This window comes from Anoplopoma fimbria, chromosome 3 (assembly GCF_027596085.1).
Source record: "Anoplopoma fimbria isolate UVic2021 breed Golden Eagle Sablefish chromosome 3, Afim_UVic_2022, whole genome shotgun sequence".
Taxonomy (NCBI): Eukaryota; Metazoa; Chordata; class Actinopteri; order Perciformes; family Anoplopomatidae; genus Anoplopoma; species Anoplopoma fimbria.
The window spans coordinates 16,448,914-16,476,260 of record NC_072451.1 but is presented as its reverse complement, the minus strand read 5'-3'; the positions used below and the strand labels follow the sequence as shown (position 1 = coordinate 16,476,260).

Here is a 27,347-nt window from a genome sequence, read left to right as displayed (position 1 = left end):
TTACAAATTCCACCGAGCAGCAAGAGTGCCGTTGCCTTTGAAGACGAGTGTGATCAGAACAGAGGCAGGGGTGTGGAAAAAAAAAAAAAAAAAAAAAAAAAAAAAAAACTGGCCCCGGGGCATTTCTTCTTTTTTTTTTTTTTTTTTTTTGCACTTGTGTTTAGCAGGGCATGGAGCAGAGGAGGGAAGCTGACAAGTGCAGTGTTTGGGGACAGCTTTGATGTCTGATGGGGTGCGGCTGCTGCGCCTGCACAGTCCTTCACAAGGAGACTGTAGAGTTGACACAAGCAAGCTGCATATATAGTTCTGCTGCAGATATCAGATAATCAAAGGAGCAGACTATCAACAGGGCTCCTAACATAAGACACGTCTTATTGTCTTTCTGTCTGCTGACATGCTCACAGACAAAGCTGAGAAACGATGAAAAGACAAATCCGACACAACTTGAACTTGGACTGCAGCTGCTTGAGAAATCCGGTTTATTAGGAACAATATGATCCCGCTAGCTTATCGTGGATATAGCAGTAAACAACAGAAACACAATTCACTTTCTTTTTTTCTTTTTTTTTTTTTTTAAGTGCTACAGGTTTGTGATTATAGACATAAAACAGTACAGCAACCATGGCGCCTACATTCATATATGCACAGAGAATATAAAAAGTTACAGTATATTGCTGTTGAGCCGCTCCTACTGATTGCTCATAAATCACCTTCTGGTTCCCTCTTACACACACACACACACACACACACACACACACACACACACACACACACACACACACACACACACACACACACACACACACACACACACACACACACACACACACACACACACACACACACACACACACACACACACACACACACACACACACACGAACTAGAAATATATCACACACTGTGAGCTGCTGTGATGAGAAATGGGGTGGTTTATAGTGACAACTGAGATGAGGTTTAAGTCTGGCAGGTCAACATTTTACGGATAAGCACTGAGTTATCATCGGAGCACAACGCTGACAAAAGTTAAGCTGATATAGTACAGTAACACTAGACAAACCCTCCAAAGAGAGAGAACCTCACTGAACAGACGCAGTGAAGTGAAGCGACGTGTATTCTCCTTAAGCTACTTTTTCTTTTGTTTTTTCTTTTTTTGAAATGAAAGATTAATACAAGTTAACTTTGGTTTCCAGCTCTCTAGAACTATACTGTAAATCTGTGGCAGTTTAAGCTGTAAGTTAAAGTAAAATTGACAGTATAGCAGCCTTAAGCCAATGTTAATACAACACAAAATTTCACTTAAAAAAAAACAAAAAAAACATCTTTCTTGTTATAATAGCAGCCAGGAAAAAAAAAAAAAATCAGTTACAGTGTGATTCCTTAGAATAGAAAAAGTGAAAACAATTATTTTTTCATTAAAGTACTGTTAAAAAAATCTGTGATCTGGTACCTCTCAATAAATAGAAAAATGCAACTCCATTGCTGTTATTTGTTTTGTTATATGCTACCCTATTCTGGTATAAATATGGTTACACATATTTGTTGTGTGACGACAGGCCTACCTTTCATACATGCAACAAAGAAGTTGAAGAGTTTTAATGACCGAGGAAAGAAAGAACGAGAGAAAGAAAGAAAGAAAGAATCACTTTTCCAAAGAATAATCCAAAATAATTTGGAGCTTGTGTGCACTCCCAAATTTTCTATCAGACTGTAACACAAGACAAACATCAATAAAACAAATCAATGACTGAATGCATTTGCAGACCAGAGAGGAGGGACATCTCAGGTTCCAGAAAAAACGGGACGCACTGGCTTGAGTCCTAAACCCTGCTGCCGTGGTTTTCCACGCAGTCATCCGTAGCCAGGCGAGTTTCTCTCAGTCCACGTCAACAAGCGCCTTTGTCAGAGTGGATTCTAGCCGCACCGAGTCGCTGCGTGGCCTCAGCAGCTGGAGGACACATGTTGACAGGGTGAGCTCTGAAACCTGGGTGAGCCCAAACAACCTGACCACGAGTGGAGTAAGAAAGCTGGTAGAAACGTTGGTAGAAAATAGAAAAGAGCTGATAGCCTTTAAGAGTTGTCTGGTGCCAATATGTGAACAATGATGGTGCTTTTTAAAGGGGAGTGATTTTAGCAGAGGAGCGGTCTCTGTACATCGCTTTGCTTAAGGAATGCACATTTCAAATCTTGTCCATTTATATAGCGAAAGGCCTACTCCCTTCATAAGAGGCTTTGTTTTACTTTTACCTCGCTCTTTTGTGCTGTTCTCAACATTTTTCTCAATATATTCATCAATATATGATAACGAAGGGCTTCTTCAGCATGTTTTTCACTCCTTGAAAAATTCTCCATTCTCCTCCTTTTTTTTTTTCCTGTGGTAAAACCACACAATCCTGGGATTTGGCGTGCTGCAAAAATTAAAACCAACACAAAGATCGCAATCGAGGAGTTTTCAAGCTCTCTAGAAGAAAGATCAGCAGAGCTCAGTCTTCCCCTGGCCCTTAGAGGCTGGTGAGAGTATAATGGTGGAGTGTGTTCAGAGTTCACTGGAGCCGTCCGAGGAGTGAAAGCAGTAGACACGAGCCGCGCTGGTTGTAGCAAGCTGTTTCCATTATACATTCTGAGCAGCTGTTCCTTGGAGGAAGTCCTTTGAAGGACGGCTACAGGGGGTGGGGGTGGGTAACCGGAGTCCATAGTTCAAACGGGGTTCTTCACCCTAACAAGCAGGGGCGGGTCTGTGGCCGTTTCCTCTCCGGGTGTGCGGCATCACTGTCCATGCACCCCCATCGCCAAGGCCTCCTAATAGAAGGTCCCGCATGAGCTCTGACACATGCAACGTTTACACTAACACTCAACATTCATGCTATATCTAGTACAGAAGCAGGCAGAACAAAAAAAAAAAAAAAAAAAAAAAAAGATGCATGCCACCGATGCCACCTCCTTTCTCCTCAGTTGTACTCAGCTTAGTGTGATTACATCTAAGCTTCTCATGACGTCCTTTGTCCTGCTCGTCTGGTTGCTTCAATTGTTTCGATTTGTGTCTGTTTTGACATGGAGGGGCGAGGAAGAGGGGAGTTTTTCCGAGATGGGGCTTTGAAGAGGGCGAGATTCGGAAGAGTCTGAAGGTTGTCTCTGTGGGGTCAGGGGCATCTATAAAAAGGGAAAAGAAGAGGCACGAGGAGGAGGAGGACGAGGGGGAGGACGAGGAACAAAGTCAAAGCTGGTAGAAAAGAGGGCTCGTTCACTTCTGTGTAAGGTACGCTCCGATGGTGAGGCTAGCGGCCCCGATTGCAGCCAGGCCGAAGACCGTCTTAATGGAGGGCCAGGAGCAGTTGAAGAGGGAGTCCCTCTGTCTGTCATACAGCTCCACAAAGGCCTCCTGGAAGAGAGACAGAGAGAGGAAGACAGTTAATAGGGCTGGCAAAGATTGTGTGTGTTTACCTACAAGTGCGTTCCTGCATCAGTTGTTTAATTGATGGGTGGAGTCTACTAGAAAACATACCACCATAAAGGATAGAGACCGAGCGCAATTATGTCCTGCCCACACCGGAGTGGAAAACAATGCGTGGCTCTCCATTGTCTTTGTATTGTGGGAATGGGCCTCCTTGTCAATTTCTTCTGCTAGTAAACAACAGGAAATTGGTAAAAGCTGCTGTGTGGTGGGATGCACTACCAACAGAGTAAAAAACCCAGAATTAAAGCTAGCTAGCTTATTTAGCTAACTTAAGTAACTTGCTAACGTAGCTAACAAATGCTCGCCAACAGCTAACTTGATTAATTTAGTTATCAACTGCTCCGGTGGTAGACAAAGAGTGCTACAGTAATGCTTTGAATTGCTGGAATTAGGGCTAATGTTTTTGGCTTGCTACAACAATTGTTATCCCCTCCGGTGGAAATGGTTTTCAGAGTATGATGTGTTGCACTCTGTCTCTATAAGGCTGGCATCCCATTGGTTCATAGAGATGAAAATCTTTAAAAAAAGGTCCCAAATATAGAAGTTAATACTTAAAAAAAAGCATTACTCGAACAGAAGATAATAGTGCATTTATGGGGGACTATTTTCAGTTGCGGATTAATACACATGAGGTGCTCTAGTTAGTATTTACAGCAGCAGGACAGCACAGACTGACTCAAAATAAACAACAATGCCCACAATTTCAACACCTAAATTACTAGTAGGATCAATTCATCCTTGGTTTTCGTTTAATGGGATATTTTGACAATAAGAAAAATATAGAAAAATATACCGATATCATTTCCACTGGTGGTATCTAGCCATACAAATCTTGGTTTCACTTTGATTTCACCTACTTTTTTTGTTGAGATATGACAATGGAACGAAAAAAAAGCACCCCAGCACCCCAGTTAATCTTACAGAAAACCCCTACGCACAACCTCAGATGCCTTTCACGCAGAGAGACACAACCCACCCAGAAACACACACTAAACAAACATGGGAATCACCAAAAAGAGCCCATTTGCAACTGCACGTCAAAAGATTGAGTAGTGCGCTTTTGTTTTGGCGCGTGGAGGAGCGCTTGCAGCACTCCCACATAAATATATTCATGTACATACGCAGAGGGCACTCTGCTTTCTGCTGAGAACAGGAATTTTAATAGAGGTCTGTTACAATTTGAGTATGTGTGAGTGTATGTAAGGTCCGTGGAGCAAATACCAAGTCTGTGCGTCTCCGACGAGGAAATACAGACATCTGCTCCTAAGCAGTGACAGCAGGAACAGCTGGACAGGAAGTCATGGTGCTAAGCCCCTCGTTCTCCCACACACAAGCAGATTATCTTGAACCCGACAAGAAAAGAGCTGTTTTAGAGAGGAAATATCAACTGTTTCCTATTGAATATCAACTATTTTGTTATGAAGCTAACCACATTAGTAGCGGGGTTGTGATGCTGCACATTTGAGCCCCTTTGATGCGTCTGTTTTTAGCTGTAACTTGACCTATCTGTGAACAATGGTGAATTGTGAAGTTTAATTCACTACAGCATTACTGTCAGTTCCCAAGGGAAGCCATCATCATTATATTTTAATTTGTCTTGATTTAACTCAATTTACTGACAGTAATTATGTTTTGTGTAATTCCAACTGGAATGCACGCGTTTTAATGCGACCTTGATCTAGAAGCAAAACTGGGTCATAATAGACTTTTTCAAGTATCACATCTTAATACACAGCTTCCTTTTATCAAACACAAAGCCCACACAGGACTAAAAAAAGGAGACATCCATTCTGAAGTGCTGTGGGGGGACAAAAGTATTTCCTGTTTCCCTCTCCTCCCTTCCCGTCCTGACGCATTCCTGAGGCTGGGGGCCAGTCTGTGACACAGAGGAGGAAGGATCAGCAGTTTTTTCCCCTCTTAAGGCCCTCTGGTGTCAAAACACACTGCACTCTTAAATCAGCCGCCAATATCTTCAACCACATGGCATTTCCTTTGTTGCAGCTGAGCGTGTTTAATTATCCCGGGTGTAAAAACAAGACTAAGAGCATACAGTCATGCCAGCAGCTATGTGAGACTGAACTCAACTGTGCTTTGAGCTAAATGCTAACATCAGCACGCTAACATGCTCACAATGGAAATGCTAACATGTTAATTAGAGACTGGTATGAACTAAGTAAGCTTCATAGTTCAAGGTTTAAGCTATTACAATTCATATTGAGAGGGACATAAATGTCTACAATAAATGTCAAGGCAATTTATCCAATATTTGCTGTGATATCTCACACCGAACCACAAGTGTTCTCGTGTTGAATCTAAAGGCCAAGGACTGTAATCATAAAGCTTCCTTTTACTAAAGAGTTGCTCCTAGTGACACCATTTGTAAGAAAATTCTAAAAATGTCCTCCTACAGTTGAGTAAATATCCTTAAAGTTATTCTCAAAGCATCTCAGCCTTTAAGGTGAAAAACTGAGAAGATAGGACTTTTAAGAGGCTTTTAGAGTTTCTTAAGCAGAGGAGAAAATGGTGGAAAGACAAAGAGGTAGAAAAAATATTCTCCAAACACCGACTGACATAAAGGTAATGAAATGCTACAGATGAGATCGAGCAGGGATAATGGTTGTTGCCTGTGTTCCCTGGTTTAGATTTACATGCCGCTAAAAAAAAGAAGGGCATTTTCCCCCTTTCAATATTAAATAGATTAATTACTAAAATCACCAGGGTAATGGTAAAGAAATGTAAGTAAATAAATATAATAACATTCAGCATGTGAACAGGCTAATGTCCAAGTAGGCCTGTGTTTTCAAACATTTTGTAGGCTAATTTTAATGTAGTCCTTTGGCTTACAATTTATTCAACAGGGATGTTCGTTACATAATTATTATTATTAGAGATTAATTCTATAATTAGGACTATCGATTTCACTGTCCATTATATGGCCATTAACACTAAGGGGCTGTTTACATGTTGCATTTTTTTGCGCCCTCAAATCCTTTGTTGCCAGAAGGTGCACCCAAAAGTGACACCGACTTTGCAGTGTTGTCAATCACCTACTTTCAAGGGCTTGACGGCGGCACCCCGAGAAAAAATAGTTCAACTTTTGGAACGCTGCAGTTCGCATCGCATGTCATCTGTCGAGGAACAACCAATTACAGCTGGAAGATTTCTTTTTTCATTTTTTGGTTAATATCAATCTATATCTATAAATATATGAAGGAAAAGGACTGACTTTTGCCATACAAGAAATGGTTGAAAATTGAGCAGTAAAGCCACTTTGAGGGATATACGGTGCTGGAAATACCGTCATCCATTTCTAGTCAGTGATGATAACTGCTTAATTACCTTTACTTTATCGTCATCCCAGCGCACAGCGGCCCCCTCCTAAGCACCTTGGATAAAAGGATTAAAAGCAGCACGGCGTGCGTTTTCCACAAGCTTTAGTACGCAAAGCAGCCCTACGAGCGTTCTTTTTCTTTCGTTTTGATTAACCAATCACACCTCTTCAAAAGAATGCATCATACCTAGCAACAGGTTCACCACACCTCCTTAATAAGACAAAAGTTTCATGTTGCTTCCTTGCAAAGAGTTGCTCTTAGAAGGTTCCTAAATCACTCCTTGGCCAGCTGACGTTGGCCGGAGCCGCGAGCCTCTTTCACTTTCTGAGCCGAACTACAGCATGTGGCTTGGAGGAAATGCGCCCAGAGCGAGCCAGACAGCCCACCACTGGAGAGGTGTAAAACTATTTATGGTTCATTATGACACTATGGTGAGACTTTGGCAGTCCACTGCAGTCAAGGTTATTAATGGGAAACACTGGATGTGGTGGTGGGCCAACGGACATTGCCATTCCTAACCCTATGCCGCAAGCATGGCTGGAAATGGAGAGCAAAATGTCAGATGGCTTTATTCTAGACTACTGTGAACAAACCCTGTCTTTCAACAATGCTACCCTCCCTCCCTCCTCCCCTCCAGGATTCAGGTATTAAGTAGAGAACAAGCTATTCAGTCAGCTGAGGAAAAATGTGTTGGTTCGCAAAACACTGCCTCCGTCTTTTTTTTCTTCTTTTCCCTCACCTACTCCAGGAAAATAACAGTTTGCTGAGGCAACAACATAAACCTGGTGGCTCCAGCAGCATGTACATGTGACTGACCGCTAGCGAGGCTCGACAAAATGGCAAACTCATGATGCGTGTCCTCAATATGTCCCAGACGGCCGGCATTAGATTTAAGTCTGAAACAAAAGTGGGCCAATTACGGTAAGAGGTTCATAAGAGCGGTGATGGATGTTTAAAAGAATCCCACAAGGACAAGGGCGGTGATAACTCTAGACTGACCCAGGGGAGAGCCGGAGAGAGATGGAGGAGGGAGGGAGGGAGGGAGAGAGAGATGGAGGAGGGAGGGAGGGAGAGAGAGAGGGAGGGAGGGTGTCAGGTGGATATCATGAGACCGAGGCATGCTCCTGGAATTTTTTTCACCCACACGTTAGCAAGCACTGCTGTCACAACCATGTGAGTAGTTGGAAAAACAAAACCTTGGGACTTTCTTTTTCTTTTCTTTCTCCTTCCAGTCCCTCATTATCTTTTTGTATTGACTGTCATTGTGGAAAATGTCAGCCTTTTGAAGAAAAATTATTATAAGCAGCTGGCAAAGTGAAACAGAAAGTTTGGAGGGACAGGAAAGGACAAAACATCTGCATCCATCACATCAACAAAAGACTATAATCCTCAAAAACTCATCTCACTGCCCCGAAGCAAACCAGCTGCCACCGACAGCAGGTATGCATCTGGGAAATAAAGTCCAGGCTGCAGTTCTCAACAGTATTCATTTTTTGGATCAATGGCTTTGTAAAAGGTCACAGACGCCCTACAGAAGCCAAATATCTAATGGGAAAATGCCTAGCAAGGTTTACACACTCCCTTCATTTCTACTGCACACAATGAATCCCTCAGAGAGACACATACAGAGTAAAGGAGTCAGACTTGAGAGAATCCTGTACTCAGCCATGGGGTGGCAACTTGCTGCCAGAGTGTCATGGTTACCCTGGCTGGAAGCTTCACACATGATTTGCTTTTCCCACCAGCGGGAGAGAGCCTGTCTCGACCTCTGATTTGTTTTTCACATGATTTAGACCTTTGGGTTTTTGCTCAGTGTCTTTCTCAGAAACACGAAGAGCTTTCACCCTGCCGTCTTCCTCGGATGGCGTTACGCTATCTTAAGAGTAACAGGAAATGCCAAACATTTGCCAGTTCCTTTGGGTATCCCCCTGCTTTTGGAAATGATCCCCCGACTTGTGTGGAAGATAATGAGTCATCTTGTTCGCCAAGAAGCGCTTTGCCAAAACAGAACAATGATTAGGCAGTCGTCTCTCTGTTTTGGGACGTTTCTGTGGGTAATTGCGGGCGGACTGAGACTGAGAGAAAGGGATGTGGGTTAAAGTTCAGCTTGTAATTAAAGTGCCTGTTGCGGCTTTGTGCTCTTTTTATTTCCTAAGCATTCACATTGTAACGTACTTACAGTATTGCATATGCTGCAACTGCTCCCGCCCCTCTTTGATTTTTTCTAATGAGCTTTGTGCAGATTTCTCTGCACCTAATTAAAGTCAAACAAAACTCCTATTTCAGGATCCAAGGGAGAGTAATGGGAGATAGAAAATGCAAGGAAGGCATTAATGTCCTATGTAATTGATCTGTTTTGATCCAAATAAACACTAATAGCTCTTTCATGTGGGTTTATTATTATTTTATGTATGAATGTGGACACAGATGCAACAAAAAAAAACTCGGCATGCAATAGGTGAGAGGATAGCAACCTCTTGTTTGACAGCAAGGTCAGGTTGGATCAAGTCTCTGGAGTGTCATCCATCGACCGGTCCAGCAAAAATGAGATGACAGAGGAGTTTCTTGCAATACTCATTACCCAGTGAATCCCCCTGTGTCAGCATCGGCAAACAGCTTGGAGCTGAGGACGCTGAGCCCTTCACTGCACTGTGACAATACTGCAATACTTGGAAACAACAACCTGGCAGCCAAGTGATGACAAACTGGGTGGAAAGCTGTACAAATCCGGGAAATAGGCCCAATCACTACACCAACTTTTTGTAGGAATTGGACTAAAATAAAACAATAATGCTTGTTTAAATGTTATGTAGCCTGATTAGTGAGCTTTATAGTCACTGGGAGGCGGTTTTGTTACCTTCGGACATAGCCGAGCTAGCTGTTTGCTCGTGTCTTTATGCTAAAATATGTTGAACGGCTGCTGGCTGTCGACTTATATTTAGCTAAATCTAGTTTACAGACAGACAGGAGAGTGCTATTGATCTTTTCATTTAACTCTTTGCCAGAGAGCAAATAATCTTACTAGCAATTTATGAATAAATAATAATTAATATTTTCTGGTTCCAGTAATTCAAATGTAAGATTTTCCTGCTTTTTCTTAAATATTTTTAAATGGAATATCTTTGGGTTTTGGATTGTTGTTTATTTGAGCACTATCTATAATTTTCTGACATTGTGTAGACCAAACAATCAATAAAGAAAATAGGCTAGTCAGCAGATTAATTTAGAGTACAAATAAATGTAGCCCTAATCCAATAAGGTAATTTTTTTAAATTAGCACAGAGCGCTTACAAACTGCTTGAGAGACATTGAACCACATCTGTAAACATTGTAGAAGAGATAATGAATAATTCTAAACCATGAAATCCATCTTTACGGGTAAAACCAAGTAGTTCAATTTCTTACTGAAAGACATTTTCAACTGATACAATAACATTCACCCAGTGAATTAGCAGCTTTTAAAATGGCCACACCAAATGGTAACTACGGAGTAATACCAGTCTGTCTGCTAAATAGAGAGCTGAAAGTCTATCCTGACTTGAAACAAAGGAAAGGGGGAAAACCTTTTTAATTAGCTCTCGCTTGGAGTGTCAATTTAAGACTCCGGTTTCGTACTTGGCAATGTACTTTCTTTGGCCTCAACCGTAAAGGGAGAAACCGTTTTGACGTTGGATTGCTACCCTAAAGGCTCATAAATATTCAAATTTACTTCAGCAGCAGCAGCAGCATTTGTGTGTTTACAAAACAGCACGCTCTCTCTCGTGGGAGCTCTAGTGGAACACAATACGTGATCGCCAGTAAATCACCCACGCTCCTCATGACACCAAGCAGCCAGATAAATAAGGACTGTAACTCTACACTGGAGAATATGGTGCCTTTTGGAGATGAAAAACGCTTCAGTAAACTTGATTTTCATCCCCATCAAGGAGGAGGAGGAGAACCCCTGGAGGTAAACCGTCCAATTTGAGCAGCAGTGTCTAGTTCTTCGGATTGCAGACAAACGTTGCTGATATGTTTACTTAACCTTGACTGAGCAGTGATATGTTCCTTGCCGGCCCTTTATTGTCGCAGAGCCCATTGATTTTATTTAAACCTCCTTGATCCAACATGAAATGAAGGACTGGATGACCTTGCAGGCTCGGAGAGTTTGTGGATGGATGCAGACTGTGTTTGCTCTCCTGACACACGCTCTTCTCCTGCATTCCTGGTTTATCTGCATCTCTGCACACCTTACTGAAGCTCAGAGTGTATCACTTGCAATCAGTCACTTCTGCATGCAGAGCAGAGAGACATCAAAGCAAAGAGAGACAATCCTTTTCCCTCACAGTAAATCAGACTGCCTCTGCGGCTCCGTCGATATGTTTCTCTCATTCTTTAAAACAAGCCAGCCCTCTGATTTTGACCTTGGAACCTTTTTCAACATGAACAATTGATCCAAAATCCTTCACAGTTGCCAAAGAGTGGCACAATGGCTTCCTATAAATAGATACAATGAAGCTGAAAGGGGATGTCTGCGCAGAGCCCATCCTGCCCCTCAGCGGAAGAGGAAGTGACAATAGTCCAAGCCCAAAGACTTCTGTGCCGCTATAAATATAAGGCTTCATCTGAGCTCCTGGCTCAGGGCTGCCCAATCTAATAAAACAACTCACCAATCTAATAAAACAACTCGCATCTCCGCTGCTCGGCCCATTTTAAAAAGGCCACCGATGACGCGCGAGAGCAGAGGAGAGAGTGGAAAGAGTGCCGCTGAGTCATCGCCCACACTTGTGGAGGCTGGTGTGTTTTGAGTGCATTAAACCTGGCTCGAGTGGCTTTCCAGTAAAGACGGGATGTCTGCCACTCGGCTGTCTAATGGCTCTGTGTTTTTCTCCAAGGAAGCCTCGCACACTACATCGGCTGTTCCAGTGACACGTTTGTGGCTTTAAAAATGCATGTAAGCGTGTGAAAGCCCAAGAACTGTGCAGCTTTTTCTGAGGTAATTGTGTGAAACTCTCGACCTCCATGAGTTGTTTTGTTTGAATTTAGCACTCCAGAATGCAATTATAAAGTATTAAAAAAGCCTCTCGGTAAATAAAAGTAGTATATGTGGCATTTTAAACACACAGAAGCACTCAGCAGGTAAAAAACAACGCCATTACTCATATTCACTGCAGCTTGGGTTAATGATTAGACATAGAGATACAACTTTCACATTTCAAACGGCTTTAAATCATCTGTGGATTGCTGTGTACAGGAAGCAGAATATTGGCTTATTTTTGGCATAACAAGGGAGCGTGGGAGCCCCCCCATAGCCAAGCTGCTCTGCCTGATTGGTTGAGATAGGAACCTCTGATAGAGACCGTGGGAACCAGCAGATTCCCAGGTGGCCTGTTTCTTCTCCTGTGACAAACTGAGCCCATGGGAGAGGCTCATTTCCTGTGACAGAGGCGGCACGCTGCTTCAAGCATTAAAAGTCACATCCACTGACCCTTTAAGACCTCCAGACCACACAACCACAATCCCAACTGCAGCGAAGCCGAAAATAGGCTGACCGATCGGAAGCCAGAAACGACTACTGTATATGGTGTAATGAATGGGATGTGTGGGATCACCATCTGCAGCACGCTTGGTCTGCAGCGCATGTGGTGGCTGGTTGTTCTGAACTTGCCCAAGAAATGAAGTAATTTGGTTTCTCTTAAAACGGTGCATTCAACTTTTTCCGTTGTTGTGGTTTTCTTTTTCTAAGCCCTGATGTAACAGCATGACACAATCGTGGTGTTCAAAATGATGCTTTCATGCAGCAGTGACTGACTAAATCTTTGTAAAAATAGAGCTTGCCAGTTCAAGTATTAAGTCACTTCCTGTGCCAGATGCAGCGGTGATGACATCACCATCTGGTTTGAGACTATGGCTTCTCTCTGGTAGAGCCAAGTATGGTTAAATCACAGACTCTGTGTGCGTAACTAGGAAAAGACTAGAGGCAAGCCAAACATGTAGTCATACTAATACCGTGGAGAAAGGGAGGAGGAGCAGCAGTGGAGAGCTACAGTTGGTTAGACGCTGTAACTAGGAGATTTGTATTTGTTTTGAGCCATTAACTGACTCTTAAATCTTAGCTCCAAGTCTAAGGAAAAGCAAACTGTAACAAATGGGCACATTTTATGCTCTCTAAAAGCGGGAATGTTTTTCCTTTGATGAAATCCCAAGTTACCTCTGTAATTAAGGAAGCAGTGCCAAACAAATCCAGTGTAATATCATCTAATAGAGAATTAAACATGTTGGCGAAGGAGAAAGTATCAGAACATCAAAGCTAGCCGCCCGGTGCCTCTCACAGTCTCCTCTTTCATACAGGAGACGTCTTGTAAAAGTTGGGCGTGCTAAATGAAAGCTTGTCAAGTTTTGGCAACAAGATATCAGAGCGGTTTACGTGATTGGAGTACACAGGGCTGGGTTTCAGGTTCAGGTCGTGTTCTCCTTGTACCCATGTAAATGAGAGAGGCCACAGTCTGGGACAGGGCACGCTGTGAGCGGAGCAGAGCAGATCCAGGATCTCAGATGTCCGATAATGTCGGCGAAAACAATCATCCATTTCAGGCGCAGCTCCCTTAGGAACACCTTTTGAAGTGAGGAATAGAGGAGCCAAACCGCAATGAAATGTTACTCAAAGTTAAAGTAAAGACAACCACTGCCAGTGGTGGAAAGTAACTCTGTACATTTACTTAAGTCTTGTATTTTAGTAGTATTTAAAGGTATTCTACTCAACTATATTCATCTGACAGCTGAAGTTATAGTAAGATTTTATTTTGAAAACAAATACATGAGTAGTTGGGGCTCATTGTCACGTTCCAGACGTCTATGGGTTGTTAACAATTCAACATATATCTATATACAATGGTTTGTATGATATCTTACAAAAATGTCCAGCAACACAAACCATCAGTGCGCCTGCCAACAAAACCTAGTTAGGTTTAGTAAGCGATTGTGATTTGAGTTTATATAAGTATGTTTATTACCTAAAATAAACATGTCTGTTATGTAACTTCTGCACGTGGCATTAGTTAAGTACATAAGTTACGTAACATAGGTATGGTAAAATAAATCAACGTAGAGTTGGTTTCACACGGGACATGAACAGCGGTCTCATAGGTGAAAATCCCGTGTTTGTTTGAGCTGTTGCTCGACCTCCTCCTGATGTGAACTTTGTCGCTTAGTTATATTACGTCACCCGACTTCCTTTAAGGCAGCCCTGGCTCACGATTATGCGGGTTATATACAAATAACAGTGCATTATATAGGTATAAGTATGAACACTGACTGAGAACAGAGACATCCCACCCCCCAAACTTTTCAACTGGTTTCTTTTAAATAACGTTAGCGGTCTAAAGACTTAATTAATTAATTATTTCACAAAAACAGCAAAGATGAAAGTACAAAACATTTAACCAATTTTGTGTTGCAGAACTTATTTTTTTCCTGTTAACGTTGAACTAAACTAGCATGCTGTAAAAAAAAGAAAAAAGAAAAAGAGTTAAATTGCGCTCCAGCTTTGACCAGCTACAACAATGTAATGCTACTTACTTAACGATGTAATAATGTAATAAATATTAATAACATATCAGTCACAGGCACCACATGAGTACTTGTTAGTACCCATTTGCTAATACTCCTACTCCTACATCATTTTGATTCAAATTTTCACTAAATCCTGATTGGTGCACGGAAATATGTGACATCACCCTTTTTTGAATCAAGCCCCGCCCACCTCAAACTAATGTGACTCACAGAAACACAGAAAATCTCAGAAGTGAAACAACCAAAACTGTCCTAGTGGGTTAAAAAAATATGTCCACAGGTCCTTAAAGTAAGATTTTGAATCCAGGACCTTGTTTATAATAGATTATTCTCACAGTTTAACTTCAGTGAAAAATCTGAATACTTCTTCCCCCGCTGTGTACTGCTGTCATATTTGCATCAATTAAAGAAGAATGTTGGAAGACAAAGCAAAACTCAATATGGGAAGGAAAGCAGCTTCCCCACCGGCTAAGGGCTGAAATTGTGCAATGCGTGACAAAACTTCTCTACTCTGCATGGAGCATGAGGTCATTTTGAAACAGAGATGGGGGGATGGTTGTGGTGCAATACTTATTATTGCGTAACTTAACTTCCGGCTGAGGCATCTAAGCATACATCCACAGTTTACGTTCTATTCTACTGTCAGCTGCAATCTAAGAATGGACCCCAGCGCGCTCCTGTCTGAGAAAACGTTTTCCAACCCCTGTTCCCTCTGTGGGATTGGGAATACTGGGGAAAAGTTCAATGACCTCTCTCAGGCAACCAGTTGATTTCCATCAAGGGGGAGAGGAATGAGTGGAATGCATTGATGTGTGGAAACAAACAACTGCACTGTGTGTGTGCTCGAGAGGCCTGATATGAGAAGGAAGGAACCTTGAGTTAACCAAGTCGACTGCAAGGAACATGACTGCACTGCACACTCTTGCATTATGTCATAAAATAACATTCAAATCCTTTTCTATGGTAGATGAATGTAATTAAAGCCTATTGAAGCAGCTAAGAACAAGGGCAGACTCTAGTTCTGTTCCTGGTCTTTTATCCTTCCTTTGGTCTGAGTTCAATGTGACTAACAGAGACCTTGGAGACAGCTATGTTGAGCAGCACGCTTTCAAAACGGCCGATTGTTTGAACTATCTTGAACAGGTTTGCTCACTCAGAGCGCTGTGACCTTCCCTGTCTTGTATGTGGAGACCAAAGCACAAGCACAGCCTACCTGATGAATGATAATACGTTGCCTATTGTTGACATTGCAGGTCTGGTGTGAAAATGTGTGGAAAGCTAATAAGGCACACGTCAGTGTCATTATAAAGGAGATTTTCTTTTTTTTCTCTTTTGGCATTTTCTCTCTGGAATAATCCATGAAAAATGTCATTAGTGGTATTCAGTGACTGTCTGAATAGCCTTGATGCTGCTGTGCAGTAAATATAAGAATATCCTGTCTAAAACTGAGGCGTTAAATCATACAGGAAAAATGCACACATACTGTATATCTAGCTGGGGCTGTTAAACATATTTTTGTCATTCATATTTTGTGCTATGTAATGCCCATGTGGCTGTTTCACAAGTACAATCCTCTACTTTCTCAGTCAGCAGATGGATCAGCTGAGAATCAGATGATTGTTGAGTCAGATGACTTTAACAGGCAACTTTATCCAGTTTTGCTCTATACATTTCTACAGAGTGAGCTAATCTACTCCTACTCCTGCACCTCTCATGAGCTCAAATTAAATCAAAGACATTTGCTCCACTACCTCCATTGTGCTTTGGTCTTTCAACCTTGGTGGCCTGATTGTACTTTGCCAACCATCCGTACTTGTTATTTTTTTAGCAGTTACCTCAGCAGTCTTGACTTGGCTGCAGCACATGTAGCTGCAAGAAGTCCTGGACTGCCTGTTTATAGCTCTATAAGTCTTCTGCTTGCTTGCCCTTCCATATCACCTCCACCTCCTCCTCCTTCTTCTAAACCCGTGTTAGCCTCACCACCTGATCAAAGACACCTTGTGAAGTCCAGCCATTTCACCCAGGAATATATTTAAGCCACCCTCCTCCCTGGAATGCAGGAATGTGGCCTTGCATTAATTCAAATTAATGACATTGAAGGTCAAGGGGTTTAAGATTGGTTGGTATCAGAAAATGAGTTTGCAAAGCTAGCTGATCATTTGTCCAAGTGATAATCAAAGGTCTTTTTTTTTTTTTTATATACACACATATATATATATATATATATATATATATATATATATATATATATATATATATATATAGTATAGTTGATTAATCAAGAGAAACTGCATATTTATTGGGCTCTTTTTCCTTTTTTTTTTTAGACAGCTTTTTCACTACCATATGAAAGATAAACGAAGCAATTTATAGGGCAATTTGCAGAGTTGATTAAACTTCTGGTGGTTAGATTTGCCGACACGAGGCCCGTCTAGACATGTCACAGTTAACACTCCTCTATCAAGCAAAATGGCGCCTAACATAACTGACTCCAGGCCTCATAAAATATTTGCTCTGACATAAGTCACAAGAGGACTGCGTCCTTAGAACATACATAGGCGTCGGCACAACTGCATTGTCAAAAAGAGAAAATACAGAAAATGCTAAACAAAATACCAAAGAAGAAACGGAATCACTGTCGGTTCTCCTGTTTTTCAACTCTCCCTGTTTTCTTTGAAGTATCTGTCATTATTTGAAGTTGTAATGACAGCCCAGCAACCAATTAAAGGCAGCACATCTTCAGAGTAGACCCAGTGGAATTGATGTAATATAACACCACGGCAATACTGGGTAAGCATCCTGCCGGCAAGATATCCCCGTCAGAAGTAGCATGCAGCTGTAGTCCTCTGAAAACAGCAGGGTTTATCTGTGACAGCAACAAAATGTATGTTCACTGCAGCGTGCTGACAGAATTTGGTTGTAGGTTTGAGAGGACATCAATAGTCCGAGCCGTTGAAGAGTTTCAATGCTGATCACTCGTTGCCCTGAAACACTAGGTAGCGGCAGCAGCAGCAACGTTCCCTTGGCTAAGCTTTCATCTTCCAAACGTCAGGGTGGAATCATTTTCACCGCACTTCAAACCTAATCAGTCGCCCATCAAAGGTGGATGCCAACAGGGTGGCGCTGTGTGAGCTCTACCAGGAGTGGAAGCTCTCGGTTGCACCCACGGCTGAAAGTCGTCCGCTTAAAAGTGTCTCGCAGAGGTCTTTCCGCGGTGACACTTTTTCCCTCAGCATGTATTTCAGTACACCACCTTCAAATACAACCTGACATTTACAGCCACTGGTTCACTGTGTTAATTGAGTCTTTGTTTAGAAATGCCAACACGAACCATCGGAAATGCTCAATCATTGCCACATCGTCAAAGTGATATCCGAGAAACGGCTGACCTCACTCGGCGTTCACTGAAACAGATCCCATTTCCTGTGGGCTATTTGCTCTGCTGCCAAATATCACATTGGGGAGGGGGGTACGAGAATTATTTACCCCAGACCTCCACGGACAAGGCAGAGAAATCTATTACCATCATCTGGCAATTTTTTTGGGCGGGCATGTACATTTCAGAGAGGAGCCAATAATGGCCAGTGCTGTGGCTAGTTGCACAGGGAAATCCCAGCAGAGATGGTAGTGGTGTGTATGTGTGTATGTGTGTGTGTGGATGTGGATGTGGATGTGTGTGTGTGGTGAGGCTGAATGGCACAGCTAACAGGAAGCCAGGCACCCCGGGGCCATCTGCTCCCTGCCATGGCTCACATGTCACTGTGACAACACAGCATTATTGATTCACACTACCACATCCGCTTCTGTGTATACACGCTGATGTGCCACAGTATGTGTGTATGCATATGTGTGCGAGTGTGTACACAGCCAGTTTATGGACAGCAAATAATTGATTTGCACCAGCACATCCGCTTCTGTGTTTGCTGTCTTGTGTATGCGCTTATTAACTCTGTAAACCTTTAAGTGTCAATTCACCCAAATTACAAACAAAACATATTTTACCATTTTACCCATGTTGGTATCTGGCCATGCAGAGAGATTCAACAGTCCATGTTTTTACTTTAATAATTGATCAAATTACTGTGAATGTGAAAGGTGTTGCTCGTAGTGATGAGACTGGAACAGAGAATTATCACTTGACGCTGCAGTTTCTCACAGCTCTGTCGCATTTTAGCCTTTCAGCTCATTGTTTTGGTTGTACGACCAGCAACTTTCCTTTGGTTCCGTCTCACCACTCTTATCTGTCATTTTCAGCTACAGCAGTCGCATGATTTTTTTCCTTTGCACCAAATAGCAGACAAAGTTGGCGACTAGCTGGTGAATATAGCATAGCATTTCACAGCTAAAGGTATTTCCCTCGGCCACTGGTGGAGACCAAAACGAAACCAAAAGTAAGTATGTACAATATTGTCAATTACAGATAGTTTCATTTCCATCAAGTGGCCCAAACATTGGTAATCACTGCTTACAACTTTGCTGCTGAGTCCCCAATACAGTGGAGGTGAATGAAAATGTATTTATTGTCATAAAAAAAACACCATTGTGTCTTCCCAGAACAATGTCGCAGTTCCTGGAGATTCAGCTAACCTCCGTTTTCATTTTATATTGGGAATGACAACTGTCAACGGGGGGTCAAAATCTTGTGTTTGTGATTTAGGTGAACAGACCCTTTAACACTATTAAGGTTGTGCTATGCATGCAACAGGCTCAGTCTTTGTGAACAAGGAATAGTTTAGTAGACACTCCCAGCTGCATTGCAATCAGTAGTGGCTATTGTTGCACAGAATTAATGAGAAGATCAAATCTCTTTTAAAACCCTTTTGGGGGTTCGTCCCAAAAATATCTACAGTAACTAGACAATGAGAGGAACCGTTTAACCTTGCCCTATATTGATATGCTCCGCAGCTTGTGAGGGTTTGCCCAGTGGCAAAGTCAACCAGTGTCTCAGTAGGCCCCTCATTATCCAGCTCCCACCACGACAGGAAAGGTGGAAAACTCTTTTGTCTGCCATCTGAAATGGTTCATTGGGACCTTTTTTTTCTCCATGCTGATCGGCGGCGACTTTGTGATGTGAACACGAGGACAGCACAGAGGCAAACTGTGCAGGGATTTATGTGTAACAACATGACTATTAAAGGACCACACGGGGAGAAGTGACGGTAATGCTTCTATGTTTAGAGGCCTCTCACATGTCTCCTGCATTTTTCAGGAATCTGGAACGTTACCTGACACTTGAAATCAGGTCTCATGGTATTAGTGTGTTGTTTATGAAGGGATTAGGCACGTGTGTGTGTGTGTAAATGAGTATGTCTCTTGTGGTTGGGTAAGAGAAAGATAGAGGGAGAAAGAGGATAAGAAAGAAGAAGGGGAAAAGAAGAGGTAATCCCTCGACTGGAGTGCAGCAGACAGCTTTTGGGCTTCTACTTGAGGGACATCCATTTACTGTCCGAGTTTATCTGCTTTATATATTATTCATCAGTGTGTGTTCTGACTGGGATAGTAGTGCTTTTAAACAGCTCTTGCACGTGTCCCCCTCATAAAACAGGAAAAACAGCAGGTTGAGGTGATTACTGATTTGAGCAAAACGATAAAAGCAAACACAATCATATGTCTAAATTCACAAACACCAATCCGTAGGCTCACATGGCCCCAGAGGCCAACATAAAGAGAGACAATTTGCAAGGGACAAAATAAACACACATAAGTAAACCACACACGTCAGCACGCAAATCGTCTACAGTGGTTACTGTATGAAGCATGTTCAGCTGACATGATCGTCCGACAACAGAATCCGCACACACCCGGCCACTCAGGAAAGAAACACCCAGGTCGTCTCCATTATTTATTCACAGTCGCTGCTCCCCAGCGGACATTCCTGAGCCTCTCCTGAGGAGGCCCAGAAATAAGCACACAGGACGGGGCGGAGGGTCTCTCTGGGGAGAAGTGAGTTTCATGGCAGAGCACTCACAAAACACCAGAATTATATTCCAGGAATGTAAAAAAAGATAACTGTATTTATGTGCTAACCGTGTTGTTAAAGGGATTTCCATTCACAACAAAGGTGCACATTTCTGACGTGTTCATTAAAAGGCTTGCCATGTGTGGAATGGTAAAGATGGTGTGAACATATCTTAAAAGCGAGGAGCGTCATGTCAAGCTGAAAAAGATCAAACTCCATGTCTGACCTTACGTTCCAGTCAAAAGTAACGTAAAAATCCTCTTTTTCTTGAGTGAATTTTAGTTGTAGCGAGACAGTGTGTCTTCTTGATAACAGCCTTTTCTATAATTAAGACTGACAACGTGTCTGCAGTTTGAGGCTCGACTCCGTTTTATTGTCAAAGAAACAAAAGAATTGCAGTTGAACTTTTGAATAAATATCTGAATTATTCATATCACCGTATCAAGCTGCAACAAAACCGTATGTTTGTGATTCTATGTAGTAGTGAAAGGCTGTAGGCTGATGAGGCAAAGCAAGCGTTGATGTAAGAACATATACTTGGTTGTTTGGTGAAAATGGCAACAAAAAGGTCCAAAATCTATCAGTTTTCTTTTGTGAACACTTTCGTGGGGACATATTGTACAAAACAAAAAAACATGATGTGGAAAAAATAACTAGTTGCCTACAAAGCAGGCATTTCTGCAGGGAATGACACAGATGGACACTTTTAAGTTAAGATGGAAAGTAATTTATGTCATAGGTACCGAACAGTCAACAAATAGTTCCATTCAGGCAGTGGTTCAGATAGATAAAAACTAACCAATGCCAGTCACTTTATTTTCACTCTAAATCCAAACTAAACCTTGACTAGAAAGGGTTATAAACCGGCTTTCCAAAGTGTTCCAGACACAGGACTGAATATTTGGGACAAAGACCCAGATACCAGAGAGACCTCAGGCTTGTTCCTGAAAGAAAGTATTCATGTCGGACTAATTCAGAGAGTTACGGCCCAGAGCAGCCTGCCTCTGTAGGAAATGTTTCTGAGATTACAGTTGCCGGGCTGACGGGGTGTAAACACAGTGGCAGATGGTGAGCGACCAAGGCCTGCGCAGCAAAAGGGGTACATTACGGGGGAAAATCTTGGCTGGCTTCTCACCACACTGAGCTCTTTTGTAGTGTACAGTCTCCACTACAGAGCTGAGAGTCCACATCAAGAGATAACATTGTTGTCCAAGTCTCCAGACAGTTTTCAGTTCTCCAGCAGTGAAATGATGTTATTTCTTTGTTTTGGAATGATTGGTGGGAGGGGGAAAAACCCTAAATTCTATTTGCATGAGCAATTGTTTATTCATCTGCCTGATTGCGAGAAACAAGAAAGCGCAGTTAGTCCCGGGCTCTAATTACGTGAAGCCAGACTGATAAACAACTACAAATTAACAGATGGAAAAAAAGGGAAAAACAACCGACTGTGACAGCAAACGGAGTGAAAAAGAGAAGCTTTCTGGCTCAGAACGGATGGATCAATCATGCCTTACAGAGCTCATTACATTAGAAAAGCATGTCTCCTCAAAGATAGCTTCCCTTTTGTTGGAAGAACAGCTCAAAGCCATGGGAAGCATAGCCATGAACACTTCCTGAACGTTTCTGCGGTTAGTATTGACTTGTGTTTTAACAGATTGTAGTTGCATCGAGGAGACACAAATTGGATGTAAGTGAGATCTCATTGGGAATTGTTTTCTGCTTTCCTGTTCGTGTGCCTCCTTTGTGAGTGAGTTTATTTTGGTTTTTTATTCCTCCTCTCCTTTGCCGACATGTCACCTATATGGAGATTAATGACTTCCTCGCTGTCCCAGATCCACTCAGCCTCAACAGGAGAGGAGTGGGGCGCAGCCAGATGCCCGCGACAGCGTAGCAACATGCGGGTCCCACCCATCGACTAGCAGATTGTGCTCAGGGAATCCCCCACAGGATGGACCCAACCCAAGCCAACTGACATTGTCTTCACCTCTCACACACACACACACACACACACACACACACACACAGAGAGAGAGAAATAGGCCGCCTGGATCGCAGCATTCCTCAGACACCTGATCCTGCTGTTTGAGACTTCAAAAAAAGGCTTTCAGGTGATTGAACGCCTTTGTCTCATCTTCTAGATGAAAAGAAGACACGTCCACAGCCATGCTAGCTATACAGGGCCAATGTCAGCATGCTAACATGCACACAAGGATGTTGCTAACATGCAGATGTTTAACAGGTATGTTTACCATGTTTGCCTTCGTAGAGTATGCTTACATTTGCTAAACGGCTGTAAACACCACACACACCTGAGGCTGATGGGATCTCGTCAGTTTTGAAGGTATCTATAGAGCCATAAAAATGACCTAATGATGGTGATAGATGAAGTAGGGTAAATCCTCTGGGGACACTAAATGTGCATAATTTCATGGCAATCTATCCGATAGTTGTTGACATATATCAGTTTGGAGCAACTCTCAGTTGGCCTTCCAAAGTTGTGAAACCGCTGTTTTTTTCTCTTCAAGCACATTTTGGCGTTTCGCTCCGAGCCGCCCCCTCAGCAAAATGTCTGAGGTCAAGCATGTTATTTCAGAAGTGGGACGCCGTGTTCCACTTTTTTCAATCACTTGGTTGTTTAATGAGAGGACCTGTAAATAAACACAGGTGCACCACGTGTGGTTGGGTCCTGCAGCCTAAAATTGTCCCCTGATGAGTGCAATTTCTGCCACCACAGAGGATGAATTTATACAGGTGGAGGAAAACTGAGCGCTGAGGACAATGGAAGGACAGTGTGGGAAGTAATCAGTGTAGAATTGGAGCTATTTCCACCCTCAGCTGTTTTTTTCCTGCAAATACAGTAACTGCTTTGTTATGTCTGAAGGCAGATAGTTGTGTTTCTCTAAAGGTGTATTTGACTCACCGCCGGTGATGCCTAGACTCAACAAAGATTAGTGGGCACTCCTGTTTTGGACTCAAATTGTCTCAAAAACAACATGAAACGGAGGGCGGCTGATAGAAAGCCGTTTCCACACCACTCTCACGTGTGAAAATGTCAGTAATAGCTTGATTGGCCCCCACCTTTTGTTTTAAGGGTGGTGGAAAACACAAGTCTCACCTCTAGTGTACAAACCTTTAGCAAAAACCAAGGCTGAGCAGGTTTGACGTACAAATGTAGCACATCTGGTACCTCACAAAAAGCTTTCACACTAAAACGGATTGTTTTCCACATCACATCCAAACAGTGGCAGCCGTTGTCGGGACCAGAGGACACTGAGGTCATGTCCTTGGTTTTTCTGGGAATTTGTTTTAGCAACTAGAAGTGTTTACACATCCTACAATTAAAAAAAATTAAAGAAAAAGGTTCACGTGGTGGGGTTGTTATTGTTGATTTCAGCATTTTTGACTCAACATATTTGAATTTTCCAATCTAACGGATAAAGGGATATTTCCAGACAAGGGGACACATGAGCTCAGTATCTCTAAAATCCTGGCTACAGCCCTGAGACCACTCGGGGGGGGAAATGTCTGAAAAGAAATCTGGACAATTTGGGCTGTGGATGCATAATTCAGAAGGACGTCAGAATAAAATCAACAAACGGTTAGTTGCCAAAAAAACATCCAAGACTCTTCGGTATTTGAGAGTAAAGCTCCAAACACCATGGGACCACAACCTTAATGGAACATGCTGAATGACGCAGTGACTTTTCCATATTTCCAAAAGTCGAACAGTAAAAAAGGAGAAGCTGAATTTCACAGACACAATGTGGAGCACAGACAAAGCTCTGTCTGCAGTGTCAGTTATTGGATGTCAGGTAATAACCGAAATACACACACCTCAGGAAATCCCCCACCTGACATTCAAATGATTATATAAATCAACACCATTGACGGTTAGGCTCCTATTTGTCTATGCTGTAGCCCAAAACATTCCAGGTATAAACTCTCAAGCTCCACTGCCTGTATACTTTGTATTAAATTGATTTAGAGCTTAGTTTGAGTCAAAGTAATTTGGATATAGTTTCCTCACAGCTGAGAGCAGAAATCCACTAAAATGACCCAAAGTGGAAGCATGCGCTTTCGTATAATCCTGAATAATCCTCTGGATTAAAAGGCAGTACTCTCTGTCTCTCAAGTGGATGCGGAGCAGCATCAGTACAGACATCTCCGCCCAGCTGGAAAACACAGACTATGATGACCTACATTATTACACAGGGGGCACAGACTCCAGAGACCTTGAGCAGGCATCACGGCAGCCCAGCCTGCGCTGGTTTTTCAAGGCGCAGGCCTTAAAAAAAATAAAAAGCAGACAAAAGAGTTCCAACCTAGATGCACAGAGGACTGTATGTTAAACACAGCGGCTGCAGATTAACGCTGGGTTCCTGGAGGGCCCTCCCTCTGTTGCCCTCCTTTGATATGTGGCACAACCTGCCACCTCCAGGGGGCAAGGTAGACTCAAGGGGAATGTTAAACGGTCCTTCCCTTTGAGGTGAGATGTTCAATATGAATCATTGATGACGCCCCCTTTCAATTGTGATACCTTCTGGCTAAGATAACCAAGCTGCACAAATGTTATGCTCTCATTAGGAGCACCTCTGCTAATGAGAGGCTAATTCATGGTAGATTGGTTTAATAGCTGCTGAGGAGCACAGAAGAGGAGGCCCCTGTGCTCTTGTTGCAAAAATGTTCATGATATTGCACACTTTTATTCTTTAGATTCAACTCTTTTCATTTCTCTGTGAATGTGTAGGTCACATGTGTGCAGGCAGGTGTGTAGATGCCTCTCTTCATTGGTACCTGACGTGTGCATGTGTCGTGCAGTAAACTGGCCCTGATAGCTGAGCCCTGTCCAGCCGTGCCCAGGGGCCTAAACACATTAATGCAATAGTTCCCTGTTTGCTGACATGCGTCTGGCTTGCTCCCTCCTGCTACAACCGCCACCTAACACGTCCCATCCCAGCAGCACTGGAGCACTCTGCAGCATAGCGCTTTATATGTAGGTAAATATTGAAAATGCCTTAAAGATCAATCTACTGCGATGCATTATAATCAGTTCTGTAAGGTTGAGTTGCCCCTGGAACACACAGGGCTTCCCCTTTTGCTCCAGCTGCGTGGCTGTCACTGGCTCTCCTGTGAATAGGGAGGGATTTATGTGGAGCGTTAGGAGGTGTGACAAAGGGAGGCGATCTGATTGGTTAAACAGGTTTAACAGCCACTATGAACATCCAATCAGAGCAGCTTTCATATGGCAGGCCGTCCATGTCTACAGAGGTTGGGGGCGCATCTAGAGAAATAGATTTGTACTTATCATATGGCGTCTTGTTGTGTCCTATTAAGTGGTATCAGAATGCACCTTTTGATATAAATTAAACCTTCATACAGTTGGATCATTTTTTTTTTTAATTGAAAAAGTCTTCAACCAGAGCAAAAGAGGACTTTCGCGCCCCCGTGGCACACATCTGCAAAGCGCTCAACTACACGGAATCAGACCTACCCATCCCCCGTTATCTTGTATCCAGTTGTTCAGGGGTCCGTTCAAATACTCCGTCATCCACTCCGCGATGTTGTCCACCTGCGAGGTCATCTCCTCCTTGGCGGCGCACTCCACGCACACCGTGCCCCCGAACTCGAAGAAGGCGATGATCCGGCCCCAGTTCACCCCGTCCCGGAACAGTTCGTCGATCACCTCGGCGAACCTCCTCTGCGCCGTGGTGGAGGTCAGATACAGCTGCCGCGACATCTCCGTGAAGTCCGGCTGGTACAGTCTCTCGAGTTCGTCTCCAGCCTCGCGTAAGACCCGGTGGGTGGCGGCGGTCGGGTCGGACTGGGGGAGCCGTCTGCAGAGGCGGGGGAGCTCTCGCTGTCGGGCCCCGGTCCGCCGGCTTCACGGCACCGGCGGACCAGCGTCGGTGGCGGGACGACTAGTGAGCCGTTATCAGCGGCATCTTCATCCCGGACGTCATCAAATCCGAACACGTAGCCCCGTTTGGAGAGTTTATGGCAGATATACTTTTCCACAATGTTGCGATTACACTCGTTCGCCATCCCGGCTTAATGTTGGCACTTTATACAGACAAGAGGGGGTTTTGTCTTAAATTAAATACATTGTGATCGAATCTGTGCACCCATGTACAGCGCCCAGGCTTATCCAAAAACTCGATTTGTTTTCTAATACATGCAATGCAACGAGTGATCCCACACATGGGGCGAACGCGTCGCGAGTGGACGAAAAAATCCTTCAATCAAAACTGCGCAGAAAAACGTTTTTCAAAAGTAAAAAAAATACTGAGTCCGTGTCAGCAGCAGTCTTCATTTCCCGAATCCTCAGAGGGACGTTGGCGACCTTCTCTTTGCATTGAAATCCAATATGCGGAAGAGGTATTCCTGTGCACATCACTCAGACGTGGACTGTGTTGCGAATAAAAAAACATGAATGAGGGCCAAAGTTGGACGCAGCCCGAAAGGGGGCTTAGAACGGCGCCAACTATTTTAGCCGCGTTTTACGCACAACCAGGCGCGGGACTGCGGGCCAGACAAGGTCGGACTGACTCCTCTTCCACGATTGCTCCTCATATCCTCCGCAGCAGCTCCCTGCTCACCGCCAGTGCTGCTCGTGAGGTATTCCTGACGTCAGCTACGCAAAGTGATTCCTTTGGCTGCGCTCGGAGACTCCCAAGTGCACATGAAGAACTGCACTAAGATCCTCATCAGGCCCAAATTTCGTTATTTCATGTTTAAAAAAAACAAAACGGATAAATGAAACTGAAAGCCACAAATCTTAACCCAGAAAAAAAATATCAACAGAGGAAAAAAAGCCTTTCATTTAGCTGCTGACCAGAACATAAGGCAAGGTCTCTTTGCTCTTGGAGGATCCTGGTTAATTCATGAGGTTTACAGGCCCATGCCATTCAGGGGGCTGAGGGGCTGCTTTGATGTGGTCCAGCCACCCCCTTGTGGATGGAGATCCAATCCTGCAGTACAAAATTGATGTACCTGTACACAATTTCCCTCTTTTCATTCCCTATCTAGCCACCTCTATCTGTCCTGCGTGTCT

General features: G+C 43.2%; 1 protein-coding gene across 1 annotated transcript; it reads right to left on the bottom strand.

The window, feature by feature from the left end:
- Nucleotides 1-212: 212 nt before the first annotated feature.
- bcl2b (BCL2 apoptosis regulator b) lies at nt 213-26,892 on the bottom strand. Its single transcript, XM_054627618.1, is given in 3 exon segments — nt 213-3,379; nt 25,788-26,143; nt 26,146-26,892. Coding segments are annotated over 3 exon segments (687 nt in total). The 5' UTR covers nt 26,339-26,892; the 3' UTR covers nt 213-3,241.
- Nucleotides 26,893-27,347: the final 455 nt, after the last annotated feature.